The sequence below is a fragment of the Haemaphysalis longicornis genome, unplaced genomic scaffold, assembly GCF_048455015.1.
Source record: "Haemaphysalis longicornis isolate Haplotype H1 unplaced genomic scaffold, Haemaphysalis longicornis Haplotype H1 scaffold_16, whole genome shotgun sequence".
In the NCBI taxonomy this organism is placed as follows: domain Eukaryota; kingdom Metazoa; phylum Arthropoda; class Arachnida; order Ixodida; family Ixodidae; genus Haemaphysalis; species Haemaphysalis longicornis.
Window position 1 is genome coordinate 21756410 of NW_027526266.1, and position 16846 is coordinate 21773255.

General features: G+C 51.8%; 1 protein-coding gene across 1 annotated transcript in view; it reads right to left on the reverse strand.

The window, feature by feature from the left end:
* Nucleotides 1–16770, reverse strand: part of LOC144166176 (sodium/calcium exchanger regulatory protein 1-like) — a 38292-nt gene extending 21522 nt beyond the window's left edge. The window contains exon 1 of the mRNA XM_077695777.1: nucleotides 16608–16770. Coding sequence (XP_077551903.1) covers nucleotides 16608–16680 — 73 coding nt within the window. The 5' untranslated portion in view covers nucleotides 16681–16770. The remainder of the gene's footprint in view (nucleotides 1–16607) is intronic.
* Between the last annotated feature and the right edge of the window lie 76 nt (nucleotides 16771–16846).

Consider the following 16846-nt stretch of genomic DNA (forward strand, 5'->3'; position numbering starts at 1 on the left):
GCGCATGCGCTGAACGCGGAGATGCGCAAGCGTTTGAAAGTTCGCAACCCTCCCCTCACCCCCTTCTCCTCCACCCAAAAAAAAAAAAAAAGAGCCCAATCAGGCAGCCAAGGCGGTATTTAAGCCGAGTGACCCTAACCTATGAAGCATTGCGAAAAATTCTACAGCACATTTCAGAGCGGCGACGGTTTGTTATTCTTGAGAAAATATTCGGCAGCGCGTGCACTGGCTAAACAAGCAGATTTGGAAAACCGTGGTTTACGCTGCTCCAGCGTGAGAACAGCGTTATGCGACGGAATGGCCTCGAACGGAGGGCGCCACAGGGGCAAGGAAAGCAAACTGACATTTTCAAGAGGTAGTGAATCTGCCCTCCCACAAAAACTGCTCTTATCCGAGTGGTATCCGAGAAGACGATACCACTTGTGTACCGGGCGCAGTCATAACGCGCGGCTTGTCGGCTATTTTGCCGGCAACAATCTCCATATACCAGTTGTAAACATCCGGTTACGGTAGAAACTCTACACTGATGTTCCGGCATTCGTGCTGCCCGAACTTTGTTGCTGCGGGTAGTTGGCGGAAATATACGGTAGCGAGCTGGCCGCCACCAGCGGCGGCACTTTCGTTGATACGATCAGTGTGCGCGCTTTATCTCAGCTGGCGACGAGGTAGCGACAATGACCGATGCACTAAGCTACTATGAGCGTCTGCAGTTGCTTTCCCCCGCTATATTTATCGACGGGGGAGTACAACTAAGGCCTTATCTGTTGTGCTTGCCTCAAGCAACGGATAATTCTGAAGGGGAACAGGGCGTTGGCGTCGTCACGAGGAAACTACGGAACCATTGCAAGGCAAAGAGACAAAACGAACCAGCGTGGCGAGTAAAAAGGAAAAAAAAAAACGGTTGCCAACATTGTAGTCAGTTCGTGTTTTTTTTCTTTTTTTAACGCGCAACGATATCCGAGCGAAGAAAGGAATCGACCCCTGACTGTGGTTTTTATAAGTCGGAACTGACAATAGGCCTTTTCCAGGTAGCGCTTTGCGCATGCGCTACTCTCGCTCCCAGCAACCGATCCGCCATTACTGCGGCTGTGTGGCCACTATCGGCTGAAGCAACAGGCAATGTTTACAGGCGGCGTTGCTAAAGTTCCCCCGATAAAGCGTTTTCTCCGAACGAGCGTCTCGTGAGCAGGGTGAAGTGGGTGCGAATGCGCCGTCGAAAATGCAAATGGGCAAGTGACAACAACCTTTACTTAGATAAGGGTACCCGACAGCGCGAACACTAAGGGATTGTGCATACAAGGCGACGGCGACAAGCTCAACAAAGAAAGGTGATTTGTGCGCTTTGTATCAACGCACTCACGCTAGGGGCAGCGAAGTATGCGATAATCGCCAATTCGCGAAATGTGCTGCCAGAAAACGTGACGCAATGGCGGCGCTGCGCTGCAGTTGATGTCGCTAACCAGATACCCATTCGTGCGTGCGTGCGTGACGACGCGTCGCTTTAACAATGTACGCGGTGATGAGGAAAGCCTCATCAGATATGTCATGATTGGCGTCATGGACAGTGGCGAGACCGGATGAAAGCTACAGTAACACCAGAAGCCGACACACGTTACCGCTAAACCTCGATTTTACGCATCTGCAGATTTAATAAACTAATTCGGATTTTTCGTGCAGTTTCCCGTAAGCTTAACGAGTTTACGGGTTTCCAGAGTTAACGAAACAGTTGCCGGTTTTCGGTGACTTCGTTAAATGGAGGCTGACTGGGGTAATTGGAGAATAATAGGAGCATAGGTCGGCAAAACAGAAAGAACTCACGCAAACTCAATCACATTTTTTTTCATTCACGCTGTACTCAATCAAACTCAGACTCAAAAACTTCGTCTGTTTACAAAATCACTCGTACTCACTCATCAAATACTCATTTGTAATCGTACTCACTTGTACTCAAACTCATTTGTCCTCACGAGTATTCGTACTCATGAGTACTCAATGAGTACTACTGCTCGTGAGTACTACTCATGAGTACTACTCATTTTTCACTCATGAGTACTACTCATTCTGCACTCATGAGTACTCAATCTGTACTCATGAGTACTCAATTTGTATTACTCACGAATAATCAACTTATCTGCACTGTTAGCTAGGTCGTAGCTCGAATGAAAGACTAAGTAGAAAAAATAAATTGTTTAATTGATTAAAAAAACACAGGTTACATATAAATCAGGACAGAGGAAGAAAACGTCTGACGCGGTGCACTGTCGTTGAGCGACTTACTGCGCGAAGGCAAGTACATGTGAGAAAGCGAAATGGAACGTAAGCACTCGCGTTGCGTCTGGCGTCTCCTCTTGTTCTCAGGCCGGGTCGGGCTCAGGGGAGCTCGGGGGTTGTCGGTGCAGCCGTGGCCGTAAACTGCGTTTTTCTGTGTGTCTTCGGGTGGCAGCTTTTGTCGTCCGTTTTCTTGTTTGCACTACTGTTTGCACTACTGTACTCAGGAGTGCATATACTCAAGAGTGCAAGCACTCGCAAAAACAGTAATCACGAGTATTGTACTCATGAGTGCTGTGTACTCACGAGTGCTGTGTACTCACGAGTGCTGTGTACTCATGAGTACTGATATTCATTAGTACTCAAACTCATGAGTACTCATACTCATGAATACTGTACTCATGAGTACTCATACTCATGAGTAGTGTACTCATGAGTACTTTACTCATGAGTAGTGGACTTACCCCTGTACTCACTCGTCATCATACTCACTGTTTTTTTCTGGGTGTGTGATCACTCATCATCGTACTCACTCGTGAGTTTGAGTACAAATGAGTACAAATGAGTGTACTCACGAGTGAGTACGCCGACCTATGAATAGGAGAGGCCTTTGCCCTGCAGTGGGCGTAGATAGGCTGGTGATGATGATGATGATGATGATGATGATGAACCTGTGCGTTAGGCAGTTTTATGACATTAGACAGCTTTTATGCACACTGCAGGATGAAGGAGTCTTCGACCGCTCCCATCCATAAATTGGCTGTCGGAATTCATTCTTTGCCACTAATTTCCTTCAGTCACCAGTCCATCAAGTTCCCTGTGTCTTACCCGTCTCAGCTTTCACTCCCATTACCCCAGTGGTCCACCGGTGTCGTCAGTTCTCTGCATTACGCATCCAGCCTAATCCCACATTCCCCTCAATTTGAGCTAGGATGTCTTTCCCAAGAGTGCATGCTCCCTAGTCCAATACGGCCGTTTCCCATCTAAGCGTTGCTCACATCGTTTCCATAGGTCGTCGAAACGACCAAATACTAAGCTTGCTTTCAAGGTTGTTAGCAAGTACCAAGTTTCCGCTTCTAAATCATCACCGATTGCAAGCAGTGGTTGTGCAATGTTCTTTTAGTGACAGAGATAGCCTACGCTTTCTTACGTCAGAGTGTTCGCCGAATTCAGTACGGCTATACCTACAGGTATATAAATACACGTATTGTCACAAGACTTGTTAGCCCCTCGGGAAGGGAACAGATATAGACTGCCTGTGGCGTAGCTTGTGACTCACAACCTGCACCACAGACAGCCTCTCTCCATTGAGAGAGGCCGTTGTGAGTTAACTCACAACTTGTGAGGGACCATCAACACCAAGAACTCTAGGATGCAAGACTGGCGCCGTGTTTCTCCATCCTGGGGCGGTATTCTCGTAACTGTCCCTTTTGAAAACGTCCCTTTTGAGTCCCTTTCATCGTGACGTACTTCCGGTTAAGCAATGGACGTTGGCAGTTGGTTTGCCGCGCTTGAGTTACGTCACTTCCGGTTGTTTGCTTTTAGCCAATCAGGGCTCGCCAAAAAGGACACTTTTGAAAGGGACGCAAAAGAGACAAAACTCGAGAATGCCGCCCTTGTACAGATACTGAAATACCCACAGCATAACGCTTTTAACGTAACTATATAACCTAGTCGTATACGAATTCGCGCGCGCTTTCTGCGGTCTTTTTATAGAACCCTGCGCTAGGCGGTAACCGAAGCCTCCCGCGGATGCGGCTGTTGAGCCGTCCCGGCCGTGCGAACGTCACGTAGGCCTCCTTGTCTCGTTGGCGGTATCGGTGACGGCGACAGAGTGGGGGGCGTCGTCTTACGTTCCGATCGGCATGAGACAATGCAAGGGGCACCGCCGCAAGGACGAAGCCGAGGACGAAGTGTACGCGAGTCACGTTCGACGCGGAAGCAGAAAAACCCCCGACGAAGGAGAAACTTCGGGTTAATCCGAAGTGCGAGACAGTGACCACTTAAAATTCGCGTAATTCGCCAGGCCATGTGCTGGATAATTCAGAAAGCGCGACATATAACGACAACTTACCTACGACCGCTCGGCACTGAGGGATCGTGAATACCGCAAGCGTGGTTGAATAAACATACTGCATTGCTCCAACGATACCAATTTCAGGGCAAACTTCAAACAAATAACCTTGATAGCACAAAAAATAACACAAATGAAGCAGTGACGTCATAAAGACCAGCTAGGTCTTTATGACGTCACAGGGCCTGTTTGTACGAATGGCGGCCGCAGATCCAAGAAACATCACTGCGCCATTGTGGTGAGAATCTAGTTCCGCTCAATCGCATCGCTTGAATGCTAACGTTTAGTTAACATACCGATAACTGTTTTTTGTGTTTCCCTTTGGTACGCGCTGCCGCCGGCGTGTCGCGCGAAATTTGAGTTGCGATTTTTTTTTTTCTGCTTAAAGAACGCATTTCTCTTTTTTTATTGGCTGGAAGAAGCTGTGCGAGTTATCAAAAGCCAGTTCCATCAAAATAAACCAGGTTGTATTTTGTCTTAAAAGCTTCTTCAACGAGGCGATCGGAGTTCATTTGAACCGAAAGTTAAAGATCGAGTAAGTAGTTATAGCACGCCCTTCGAATTCATTGGCGACCACAAAGCGCGAGCAAGACGCACCCACGAGGGGGCCCGTGGAAGCCCCATGATGGAAACACCATTCACTCGGTTCAGCGTAGCAGAGAAAACACCCAACGCCAAAACGTGGTTAATGACAGCCACCAGCTGCGCAAGCGGCAACTCAGCTGCCTCGGAGCAGCCCGCACAAGGACGGGACCTCGGCGGGTTGGGATGCGCTTGTTCGGGTGGGAATTTCTTTTTCTGCTACTTTCCCTGTCCAACGTGGGAGATCGACGTTCATAACCACACTTAGGGACTGGCCTCGGAGATACTATTCCGGCGAAAAAGCGAGAATATTCGTACTTTCGAATACGAATACAAACTACTCCTCAGTGTTCGATCCGTATTCGATTCAGGCATCCGACACTCGAAATAGGCGATTATTTGATGTAGGCCCAACACAGGCCCAATACAGAGTTGCTTAACCCGCCCTGTAGCTGGCTGCTAAATTGATTGATTATGAGGTTTAACGCGCCGACGCTGCACAAGGGATGAGGCACGCCGTAGAGGAGAGCTCCGGATTAAATTCGACCACCTGGGGATCTTTAACGCGCGTCGGAATCTCGAACACACGGGTGTTTTCGCTTTTCACCGTCAAGAAAGCGGCCGCTGCGGCAGGGAATCGAACCCGCGGTAGCATTTCGGCTGGCGTACCCGCAAATTTTCCCGCCATTTTTTCGCGGGGCTACCGTGGTTGCCAGACCAGGACTGCCCTCTGTTGATTAGCTCGCATCATCCATAAAGACCGGGGATCTGTCAGCCCGCTCTGGATATACAAACCCCTGCGCGCTTGCGCCGCGGGCTCGGGCCCGGGTTTTTTTTTCGTCCATGGTTGCCAGACCAGGACTGCCCTCCCCTTTACGGACTCCCTTTACGGGCCCTATACGTTTGTAGTAGCTCCCGTGGGGACGAAGCGAAAAAAAACCAGGCTCGAGCCCGAGCCCACGGCACGAGTGAGCAGGGGTTTGTAACCAGAACGGGCTTACAGATCCGCGGCCAGTCCTTTTACAGATCCGCGGCATTTATGGATGATGCCAGCTAATCAAGAGAGGGCAGTCCTGGTCTGGCAACCATGGTAGCCCCGCGAAAAAATGGCGGGAAAATTTGCGGGTACGCCAGCCGAAATGCTACCCAGCTCGAGATGACTAAATCGCCTGAGACTGAATCATGCCGCCGTCACGCGTCGCCGACGTGCAAAACAACATAAGCCGGTTAGTCTAGTGCATTTTTCCTCCTCTGTTCAAAGTCGCATTGGAAGAGTAAAAAAAAAAAAACTATACCCACAGACACATCTGTATTCGATACTTCGTCTTTTCGAATATCCGTGCTAAATTCGAAAATTTCGCCATGGAGAACTGCGCAATGTGTCGGTTGCGGGCACTGCCCCGGCAATAGCACGCGCCGTCCCGGGGGTCTCGCTAGAGTTCAATAGAGAACGGTGCGCGAACATTCCGGGTTTCAGCGCATATACACTAAAATCAAAACATTAACTATTTATTCCACAAGGAAAAGGGACCGCTGGAGAGCCGCTTCCGGAAGAAGGAAGTAGACTATGTGCAGCACGAGGCGTGGCGTGCCCCTCCAGCATGGAAGGCGGCAGATATCTGGCGTGGCAAACAGGCGCGAAAGCTTAGATCATCCCAGGCGACCACACGGATGCCGCGTGTCAAAAAGCGCCAGACTTTACCTCGGTAGTTACGGGCCCCGCGTACCTGTCATGAAGGCGCGCGCCTCGCGGATCTGACGTCATCGCACGCCAGTCGGCGAATGTCAGTGCCTCGGCAGTCTAAACTTAGCGTATACGCACTGACTGCGCGCGCGGCCTTGTTTATACGCACGCAGAAGCGCCGACGTAGTACACGTGCGTAGAGGTGTTGGACGACAGTGGCTCGGCGACGGACAATAAGCATTGTGTGCAGGCAACCGCCCGTAGTGCTTGTTGCTGCTGCTAAAGACCACGCCGCTACACAGCACCGGTACTCGCCGTGCAGAAAAGAGTAAGGATTCGAACATGTTAACACATACCTTAGGGTGAATTTTATTGTTTCGATGGTGACTACAGCGATCGAACGGGGAGCTGGGAATTCGGCAAGCCAGGACGAAGTCACGGAGCCGTCAGAACTGGCTCAACGAGTTAACAGGTCAACCCATTTTCCTCCTTTCCGTTGTCAAACACCGCCAAATACCGAAAACATCTAATCAGCCCTTCTGGGAATTAAACTCTGGATGCCAATATATACAACCACACGTTACAATTACCGCAGCTGCAGCAGCGACATATCGAACACCCGCCGCCTCAGTGGCCCGAAGCGGGAGGGCGCGAGGCGGCGAGTTCAATGGAGGGCGGCTGCAACTTGACGGCGCTAGACAGATCATATCTGACGGGCTTGATGAATTAGGCTGCGGCCGCGACACCCGGAGCGCAGGTGCGACGAGCGAGTGAACACGCGACAGCAACGCCAACAGACGATGAGGAAATGGAAGGCGAAGCGCACGCGCAAAATTAAACGCGCTCGAGTTCGTTGCCCCAAGGCATTGCGTGGGTGATGCCTCGGCCCCGTGAGTGTTAATACGAGAGCAAATGTTTACAAATGAGGACGAGCCTAGAGCAGTGTACACATTTCGGCTCATGCGGCATACCGGTGCGCCGACGGTAGCCCAGGTGACTGGGGACGAAGGTGCAGTAGGAAAAGTGCTGCACGTTCTTTGCATGCCCAACCCGCGCGTGCTGAAGCCGGATGCTGTGGGGCTGACAGACACTTGGGCAGTCGGAGGAGGTAATGGCACCGTTTTCCGAGACACGCACAAAAAAAAAAAAAAAAAAAAAAGAAAACCGAACATGCCACGGTGAAGCCTGCCACGCGTATTTATGCATAGATCTCGAACTATACAGTTCGAGCTTCTGGAGAAATCGTAATCCTGCCCCTCTATACGCCTGAGTAAAGGCGGGAGACACTTTGAAACGATGACCGCGCACGGACAGTGGAGCAGTGCGAGAAGAATGCGTCGATATTCAGTGCTAGAACCTGCCTAATTCGCCTGCACGATGTGCAGCATTTATTTATAGATATATATGCGCTTCCCTATCGTTCATCGCCCCACACATCTAAACACACGCGTTGCTGCCAAGCAGGCCAGCCGCGCACTGCCTCGGGTGAGAATTCATAATCGCGCTCACGTGCCGCACGTCGCCGTGCACTTACTGTAACACCTGCCGAGTAGCCCAACGCCACGCTTTCGCAAAGATATATAACACGGGGCTCTGCCACCCGCAACCCTTCTGCAAGGAACCCCTGGCCTTATAAGATGACTGGTTGCGCCCTTGAGCCGTGGTGAGCCGTTGTGAGCTGGGATCTTCTTCAGGCACTCCTGCTGACCGCTGTATACCCTTTGCTGAGGAGAGCTAGCACCGGCCGGTGACAATCCTTATGCGTAAATGACTTGGTCTTATAGGAGGTCGCCCTCCACAGGAGCCGGTATACAGTCGCCTGGCCTGAAATGTTACGACTGGCAAATAAAACGATTTTTTTTTCCCCAGAACAATTGCTTCCACCTACGCCTCTTAACGCTAGGAGGAAGACCGAAATGCTTGACCGCGCAAAAGACTGTCGCCAGTACAAAAATATTCGGAGGATGCTTGAAGAGGATGGCTTACCAGTTGTGAATGCCAAAGCGTTAATGCCGAACCAAAAACGCCCCTCCTCCGCCAGAGCGCCCCGTCTAACCGGTGACTGCTGCGCCTCTGGTCGAGGGGAGCAGAGGTTCCACAGTGACAAACTGAGCGCTACGCGTGCTGAAGTCAGAGTGGCTGCCGCTGCACATGCCCAGGCGGTGTCTCGGCGGAGGCGCGCGGATTTTCCCTTTGCGTCTTGTTTTAAAGGCACGCGCTACAGGGTCACATGTACCGTTTCAGGTACCGTTTCGCTGGTACAGACAACGCCAGAGCCGCCAGCCCTTTTTCATTGAGTGCGCCATTTATTGCCGTCGCGTCAACAGTCACGCGCAATGCACCCCCAATCCTCCACCCGAAAGACTACTCTCGGCAAACCCGGAATGCGACGGCTTGGAGAAAACGAAAGCGACGAACGATCCTAAACAGACGCGCAGCAGCTCTCGATCTTCGCAAACGGACCGACTGCCGCCACGCAAGTGCGCACTGGTGGTTCCTCCGAGCCGTTTCTCTTCCCACCACTAATTCGCGTTTCCGCTCAGCTCAATTAGGAGTGCGCCACAAGGGGCCCGCGCGCTTGCACAAGGGGACAGCGTTGAGGAAGGCCTGGCGGGGGGTGCAACCCGCCGAAACGGGGCCACGTCGGCGGATAGCAGACGCGCAAATACGGCACGCCTCGGCAGGAATGTGGGCAATGCGCGACTGTGCACACTCAAAACACGACGAACGACAGGAGGGAAAGGGGGGGCCGGTTAATGACCGCCGCGCAAGCCCCCTGCAGGGTTGTTGTTGCGCAAGGGCGAAGAAAGGCGTTCCGCAAACCGCCGTACCGCCGCTGCTTCTGTTGCTGCTGCAGCTACTGCCGTCACGCTCTCGTCGCGGTCTACCCATTCATTCCGTCGCCCGTTGCATGGCGAACTTGCGTCACACGGGGGTGAGTAGGTGGAGCGGGGTGTCCGGCGCGGGAAATCGGACTTCCTGCATCCGCCGCCCGAGAGACGGAGGGCACGCGCTACCAAGCGGCGTATTCGCTTTCTGTGCCACGTTCGCATGGCGTATACGAGTACGAAGGCCCGCTGTCGGGCACAACGTGCCTAGAAGTTTCGGTACTTACAGCCTGATCCCGCCTCGCCCGAGCGGGACTTGAAGAAAACTCCGGCGCCGTTTAGAAGTCTCGAACATTTTTCAACAAGTTTGTTTCAGCAGTTTTCAGTGGTAACGTAGTTGAACTCGCTGTTACGCAGACGAACCTCCGGCATCCGCATCATAGCATTTCCACCAATATTGTTTAAAGTTGGGCACTCGCGTGTCCGTAAAAATTGGGCCCATTTCCCCGCGAGGGGGACTCGAGTAAATGCGTCGCATAGGGGGTGGGTGTATTGCGTTAACGTTTAGTGTTTGGGGAGTTGGTGGTAGTGAATGCGTTGTATCAGCAGCTTCTTGACGTAGTTTGAATGAGTCAAGGATATAAGGCGCGTTCGTAGCCTCCCATTCTGTGTCGGCTTTGTGGCGCAGTGGGTAGAGCACCATGTACATTGCGTTCCGCCCGCAGGGTCGAGGGATCGAAACCAGGCGCCGGATAGTATTTTTTTTTATATAGTGTAGGGGGAGGGGTGCGGACTACGACTACGGACGTCAACGCGGGTGACATCGTGAGTTACTGAAATGCTCTGCGTTTAAAAAAAGGAGTTTTTGTATCAGCGAGGACTTGATGGGAGAGAAAATGGTTGTCAGGGGCATCGATCTCCAAGAGTGCACGCGGCTGATTTTCATTTTTTTGGAGACTGGCAGGCAGCTGCTCGCACTGACACGTGGGGTGCTTACGATTTTGTAGCCTCCGCCATTTTGACGGCAGTCGCTGCGGGTGCCGGAGCTCCCCGTGATGTTCCGCTCTTAAGAAGGCCTGCTTCACAGCGTGACGTCACTGAGGAAGTAAAGGTGGCGTCGGTATAGTGAGTGACGTCGGAATAGTAGCGCCTGCAGAAGTGTAGGCGTTCGGCCTACTGAAGAACACGCCTACTGCCGAGCCCTGCCAATACACAAACTATAGCCATTTCCTCGCTTGTGAAATCTGCTGAAACGGCGCAGCTGACTCAACGCCAGTCGCCGCGGTGTGTACACTCATGGACATATAACACGTGAACACGAAAATACGTATAAAACGTGATCACGAAAATACTAACCAGAGCACACAAATAGCGCGATTTCTTTCCACGCAAGCCAAATTATTTTGATTGTAGGGTTTAACGCGCCGACGCAACGCAGGCGATGAGGCGCGCCGTAGTGGAGGGCTCCGGATTAATTTTGACCACCAGGGGATCTTTAACGTGCGCCGAAATCTCGTACACACGGGCGTTTTTGCTTTTCTCCTCCATCAAAAAAGCGGCCGCCACGGCCGGGAATCGAACCCGCGACGTCGTGCTCCGCAGCGCAACGCCTTAGCCACTGAGCCACCGCAGCGGTTATGCAAGCCAAATTGGTGCGTGGCATAATTGCAGTAACAAAGTTGGAAAACATGGTTGTCTAAATGGAACAATTGTGCGCCATTATTGGAGCTCCACGGACGGTATTTTTCAATTCTGTGTGTTCTGTTTGATATTGTCTTGTTCGGATTTCATTTGTCCATGCCTGTACAGCTCACCCACGGAGGTCTTGTAGTTTATCGGTGCATATAGTAGGGAGTGGACGCGCGCCGCGCACCCCGGTGCACGAGCCGAGATCGCGCACTGGACGGCCGTCGAGACGGCGGCGCCATCTGTTGGCCCAGTGGGATGCGTTTGCCTGACGTGACGGGCATCATCAACGGACACTGCGAACCCCTAAACAGCTTCGCTGTTAAAAGCCTACGCCTGATGTGAATGCAACAGTTTTAGCTTTAATTGAGCTGACAGCGATGGTGAATGGCGGACAGAAACTGATTAGTATTGTGTCTACTGGATCGCCTACAGTACACCGTGCGGAACGAAGCCCTAACGCTTTTCACCCAAATTAAACGACGCGTCGCCGACTTTAAAGCCCCGCAGGCAGGCAATCGCAGGCGTGACAGAAACACCGTTTTAAGGTTAGGGGAAAAGTAGCTATCATAAGACCTTGGACTGTTTCAAGTCGTCGTGGTCGGATCAAAACACGCTGAACCTATTGTTATTGAGTATGCGTTTCTTTTTCAGGAATCGCGCACGCCTTCAATACTTCAGTGCCACACAGAGACTAACCAGCCGCTTCCCTCTCCATTTAAACGATTGGCACACGTGACCAAGGTGGTATTTCCGCCGGTTCCCCGCCACCTGGTTTTGTATGATGCAAGAAAGCGGTGGACGTTGCGAAAATCTCAGCGTCGAACACTAATTATAGATAAAAACGCTGACAGTTTCGTAACATCCGCAGCGGAAAGCAGCCGGCAGTACCCGGTTGCGTCGTCACGTGTAAGTAAAACAGTTATAGACGAGAGACACTAAGGGCCGCCACACCGCCAATGGCGCATCTCAGTTCGACGCTTGGAAAGAATGTGCTTGGGGCATTGAATGCAAGCGTAGCTATCTGCAAATCTGCCTGCAAATGGGCCTGAAATTTTGAATTTAGAAATACTCGTTTAACGTTTACTCGCTAAGGAAATGACAAGCGAATATGTACAGTTTATCTTTTTTTCTCGCGCACTGCGCATGCGCACACGAAGTAAAGGACAAGGTAAGCGCGAACAGAAAAATATGAACACGGCCCCACTCTCGCGAAACCCCTTTAATGCAACGAAATTATCGCATTCTTCCTACACTCGTTAAGTGCAATAACCCTGTGTAGACATAGTGGCAGTACGCCATCATTTGACGTTTACCGAGCATAGCCGCCAATTCCACGTGTTCTGGTCCCTATTGTTGGCGCCTGTGTTGCATTCGTCGTTTGACTGCAGCAATTGAGACCGGAGCTGACAACCGACACACCTTGCGAGAAATGAGCGCGAGTTTCGGTTAGTTGATACGGGTGACCCTTGTGCACGGTTCGCCTCCGCGCTTTCGCAGCTATTTTGAGCTAAACGAAGTTACGGAACTATAAATGAGCCGTGTGGCCACACCTCTCTGGACAGTCAAAGACCCCCCCCCCCCCCCCTTTTTTTTTTGCCGACAACACACTAACATCACGCGGTCCGTTCAGCAACATGCCAGCCCGTTCGCAGCCCCAGCAGAAAATGAAATTAGGGGGGGTTTTCTTAAAAGCAGAGGCGCTTGTAACTAAGGAAGAGAAAAGTTGCGGGCGATCATCTCGATTGATGCGATGGGGGGTCTGCGCTAACCATGCGGTACTCTTTCCTCCATGGCGCTACTAGTGCACTTACGGTTGTGACAGATTTCTCCACCCACTCCCTTCACCCTCTTCGCCGATTTTTTTTTTTTTTTTTTTTTTTTCCTGTGCACTTACGCCAAGGCTTCGAACTGAAGACAGCGGACACCGATGCCGGGCAATGACAACTACCGCAAGCGCAGTGCCCAGTTATCAGATCAATACGGGGCGCACAATCTATTCGGCCGTTCCAACTATCGTTTTGTTACGCGTTGAAGTTTCCGGCGACAATAATGGCCAAAGAAAGGGCGCTAGCACCCACAAGCATCCGGTAAAGCACGTGGAAGCCAGAAACGGCAACACACCCTACTTGTGGAAGCAGCACGTGAAGCCGCGGTGGAACAACGGCACCTGGACGTCCTTGAACGCGCCGACTAATCTACACCGGACCCACTCCACGCCAGCAGCGACCGCTTGCGAGCTCGGGAGGGCGCCGGCGAGGGTCTCTCCATGGACGAGCCACTACGCTCACGGGCATCACGCTCCTCGCCCCAGGTGCTTCGTTAGAAGACTTTTTCAATGAGAACACGGCGTCATGGGCTCAACATTTTTAAAGACGATAGTCTTTCTTGGGCTACGTAAACCCAGAAATTTTGGTCTCTGTATGTCTGTCTGTTACTCAATTCAGCCACCCGGCCAAAGTAAACTGCTTACTGCGCAATAGTCTTATATACTCACAGCTAAATGTAAACGTCTAAGCCTGGTTTATATGTTCATACTTGTCAACTTTGTTGAACAAGAACAAGACGTTACGCAAATATAAGACAGGAAATTAGTACACAAGGGATATTTGCAGTGTTCCTTTATTAAAATTCATGGATGCTTGGTTTTTCGATAGCAAATGATATTCTACATCTACTGCAGAAAACCGCCGCCTCCTCTCCTGGCGGCATATGAAAAATCACGCGGCAACAGCAACGAAAGGTTGCACTAGCTTGGTTCCACGTTCTGCTTGGAACGCACGTGGAGCACGGCCACGCGGTTCTAAACCTTGTAGTCGGCCGCCTCCATTCACGCGCGTCTCCGCCGTACTGCAGCGCTGGCATCGAGGAACCCGGCCTGTAGCAGTGAAACGCGGTAAATTCAAATCGCCTTGCGCAAACCTTTAAGCCCGTACTACATGGAGCGATTTCGCCTGCGAATTCGCTGATGCGGCGCCGCTCGAGCGGCAAAACCACCTTTTTTTCGTTGCTGCGGCAAAGTGCCAAACATTTGAAGCGGTCGAGCAAACGCCGCTCGTGCGGCGTGTGCGGCGTAGAGGGGCCGTACCTGCGGCCAATAGGAGCACAGCTCGGCACCACTTGCACGCTTGGAAACCAGATGGCGTTGCTTGTATGAGCGCGACAAAAACGCGGGCACACCAAAACGTTTGTCTTCTCTGCTGTGTGTGCTTATATTGATAAAGAATTGGCGATTCTTATATAAAACCGCAAATAAACTTATATTTACCGCAAACCAGGCAGAAACAACTTGCCAAGAAAGTAAAATAAAACCACCATTGTTAAAATCACAACACCTTTGCTGGTGGCAAACTTAATTCAGTCTGCAAACAAGGCGCATCTGAAATGCGAAAATCGCGGCGTTCGCAGGCCCCATGTAGACGACAATTCCAGGTATTGCGAACTTCGCAAGTGCGAATGTTCGTTCCAGCGGATTCGCAGGCGAAATTCGCTCCATGTAGAACGGGCTTTAGTGTGTTTACCTTGGGATGAGCGCGACGGTGCAGAAACAGCATAAAAGGTGAACGGGAAAGCAAAGGGGGAAGGGGGGGCATTTCCTTGGGAAATGTCTACAAAGACTATCGTCTTTTGACGACATTTGCAACGAAAGGAGCAGATACGCGGCCAATTTTTTTCCGGAGGGGCTTTATCTGCGACCCCCGGGCCGACTGGAGTGCAGCGAACGTTAAACAATAACCCCCCGATGGCTATTGGGCCCAACAGAGTGATGATTCCAGGCACAACCAGACAGCAGCCGGCGGTACGTGGCTGTCGACTAAAGCAGCCAAAGAGAAGCGCAGAAAATACACGAGCAAGCAAATAAGATGCCGGGTCGGGGGTTCGCATTTGGCTGTCCTAAATCGTGAACGACCAGCGTGCCGACTAGAAAAAAAAAAATGTAACGGACGAGGGTTCCGGTGAATTGCGCCGGTGGCTCGATAGCCGCAATGATCACGATGCGGCAGCAGACTGGAAGGAACGACTTCCGATCAAATCACACGCTAAGTGTAGTCCATCGAATGTGGCGCTAGGGCACGTGCATGGAGTAGACGGTTATAAAATCGCGATCTTCATCCACTTCCAGAACTACTTCTCAACAGCGGCAGATATCTACCCTAGCTATAGTTTATCAAGACGCACCAACAACCGCCAAACGCTCGCGACCTTCCATGAGAAGTCGCTTGACGTATGCGGCCTTTTCTACGTCGGACCTGCGTACAGGCATTGGCCTGATCATCAACAGAAGGCCAAGGGCGGGGTCTGTGCGGCCGGCGAATGCCTGCTGGGTGTCCTTTCACATTTTTTTGCCACTTATGCTACTTCTTGAGGGCCGCCGCGTCTACACCTGTAAAATGACTGATCAGTGCCACTTGGCACATATTCGGATGGGAATCAGCTTGAACTTTGTGTACACTAAAAAGTACAGAAGTCGAGGACACCGCTAACAATCGATTTTGTACTGATGAAAAGGCAGATGCAGTATACATAAAATTGTTTCGGGAGGCCATTGATAGCATAGACTGCTGCACAGAAGTTCAAGCCGGTTCCCGTCCGACCTCACAGCAGGCTGCGACAACGACAAGCACAACGGGGGCGGAAATCAGCCGCAGCGCGGTGGGGGGCGTGATGGCAGCCGGCGTCAACCATCACCGCGGCGGCGATACCGAGACGGCCGGGGCTGCCACGTTCAACGCATATGGGAACTGCGGCGTGTGCAGCCAGCCTACGGCCATGCCCGACGCGCCCGAAAGGCGGCGAAAGCCCTTTCGATTACCGGAGCTAACGACCACCGCCCGGTTGGAACGATCCCTGCGTCCAGCAAAACAGGTTCCGCAGACTGGACGAAAAAGAAAATAAGTGCACAAGACTGCACAGAGCCGTTACAGATGGCCCAGTGAGCTTGTGCCGCTTGGAAGCGGCGCTGGAGAAAGCGCCGGTATCGCGTGATTCGCGTTTTCCCGCCTCCCCGATCGATTGATTTCGCAGAGGGGAAAAAGACGCCGTTCCCGAGTCGGCGCACGCCGGCAAAGATGCCGGTACGGCTCACAAGCCGGCAGACACGTAGGCGACGACGATTTGAATATTTAACTTACGTGAACAACGAACGGTACCCATCTAGCCACACACAGCATAGGGTTAAAGATCTCGCCGCGTAGTTTTGTTTTTTTGTTGCTAGTATTCGAGGCGACATTCGTCTTACCGGCATCGCGTGGCACGATCGACAGCGCACCGGGCACGTGAGACGCCGGCGGTGGCGTGATCCGGTCGCTGTTCCGTTCTATGATAGCACCGACGATCGTAGGAAAGAAACTATACGCGGCTACGAAAATAACCCCCCTAGTTATTTCTCTTTTTTTGTCGTTTTTTTTTTTTTTTTTTGTAACCCCCTCTCTAAAAGGCGAACGCACGACGACAGATTGCGGTGTGGCAGGCAGGCAGAACTTACCGAGCGCCTTGAGGAACTCGTCGAAGTTCTCGCTCTCGGAGAGCTTCCACTTGCCGATAAACGCTGCTGCCATGATTCCTGCGGAATAAGCCGACGACGCACTGGCGGGGGATGTGACGACGAGTGACTGACTGGCTCACGACGACCGGCAAGAATGGCTTTTTGATGATGATCGCCGCCAACCCTCGCTCACCACCAGACGGCGGGAGGGGAAGTTGAGAAAGGGAAACTGCGCGCGC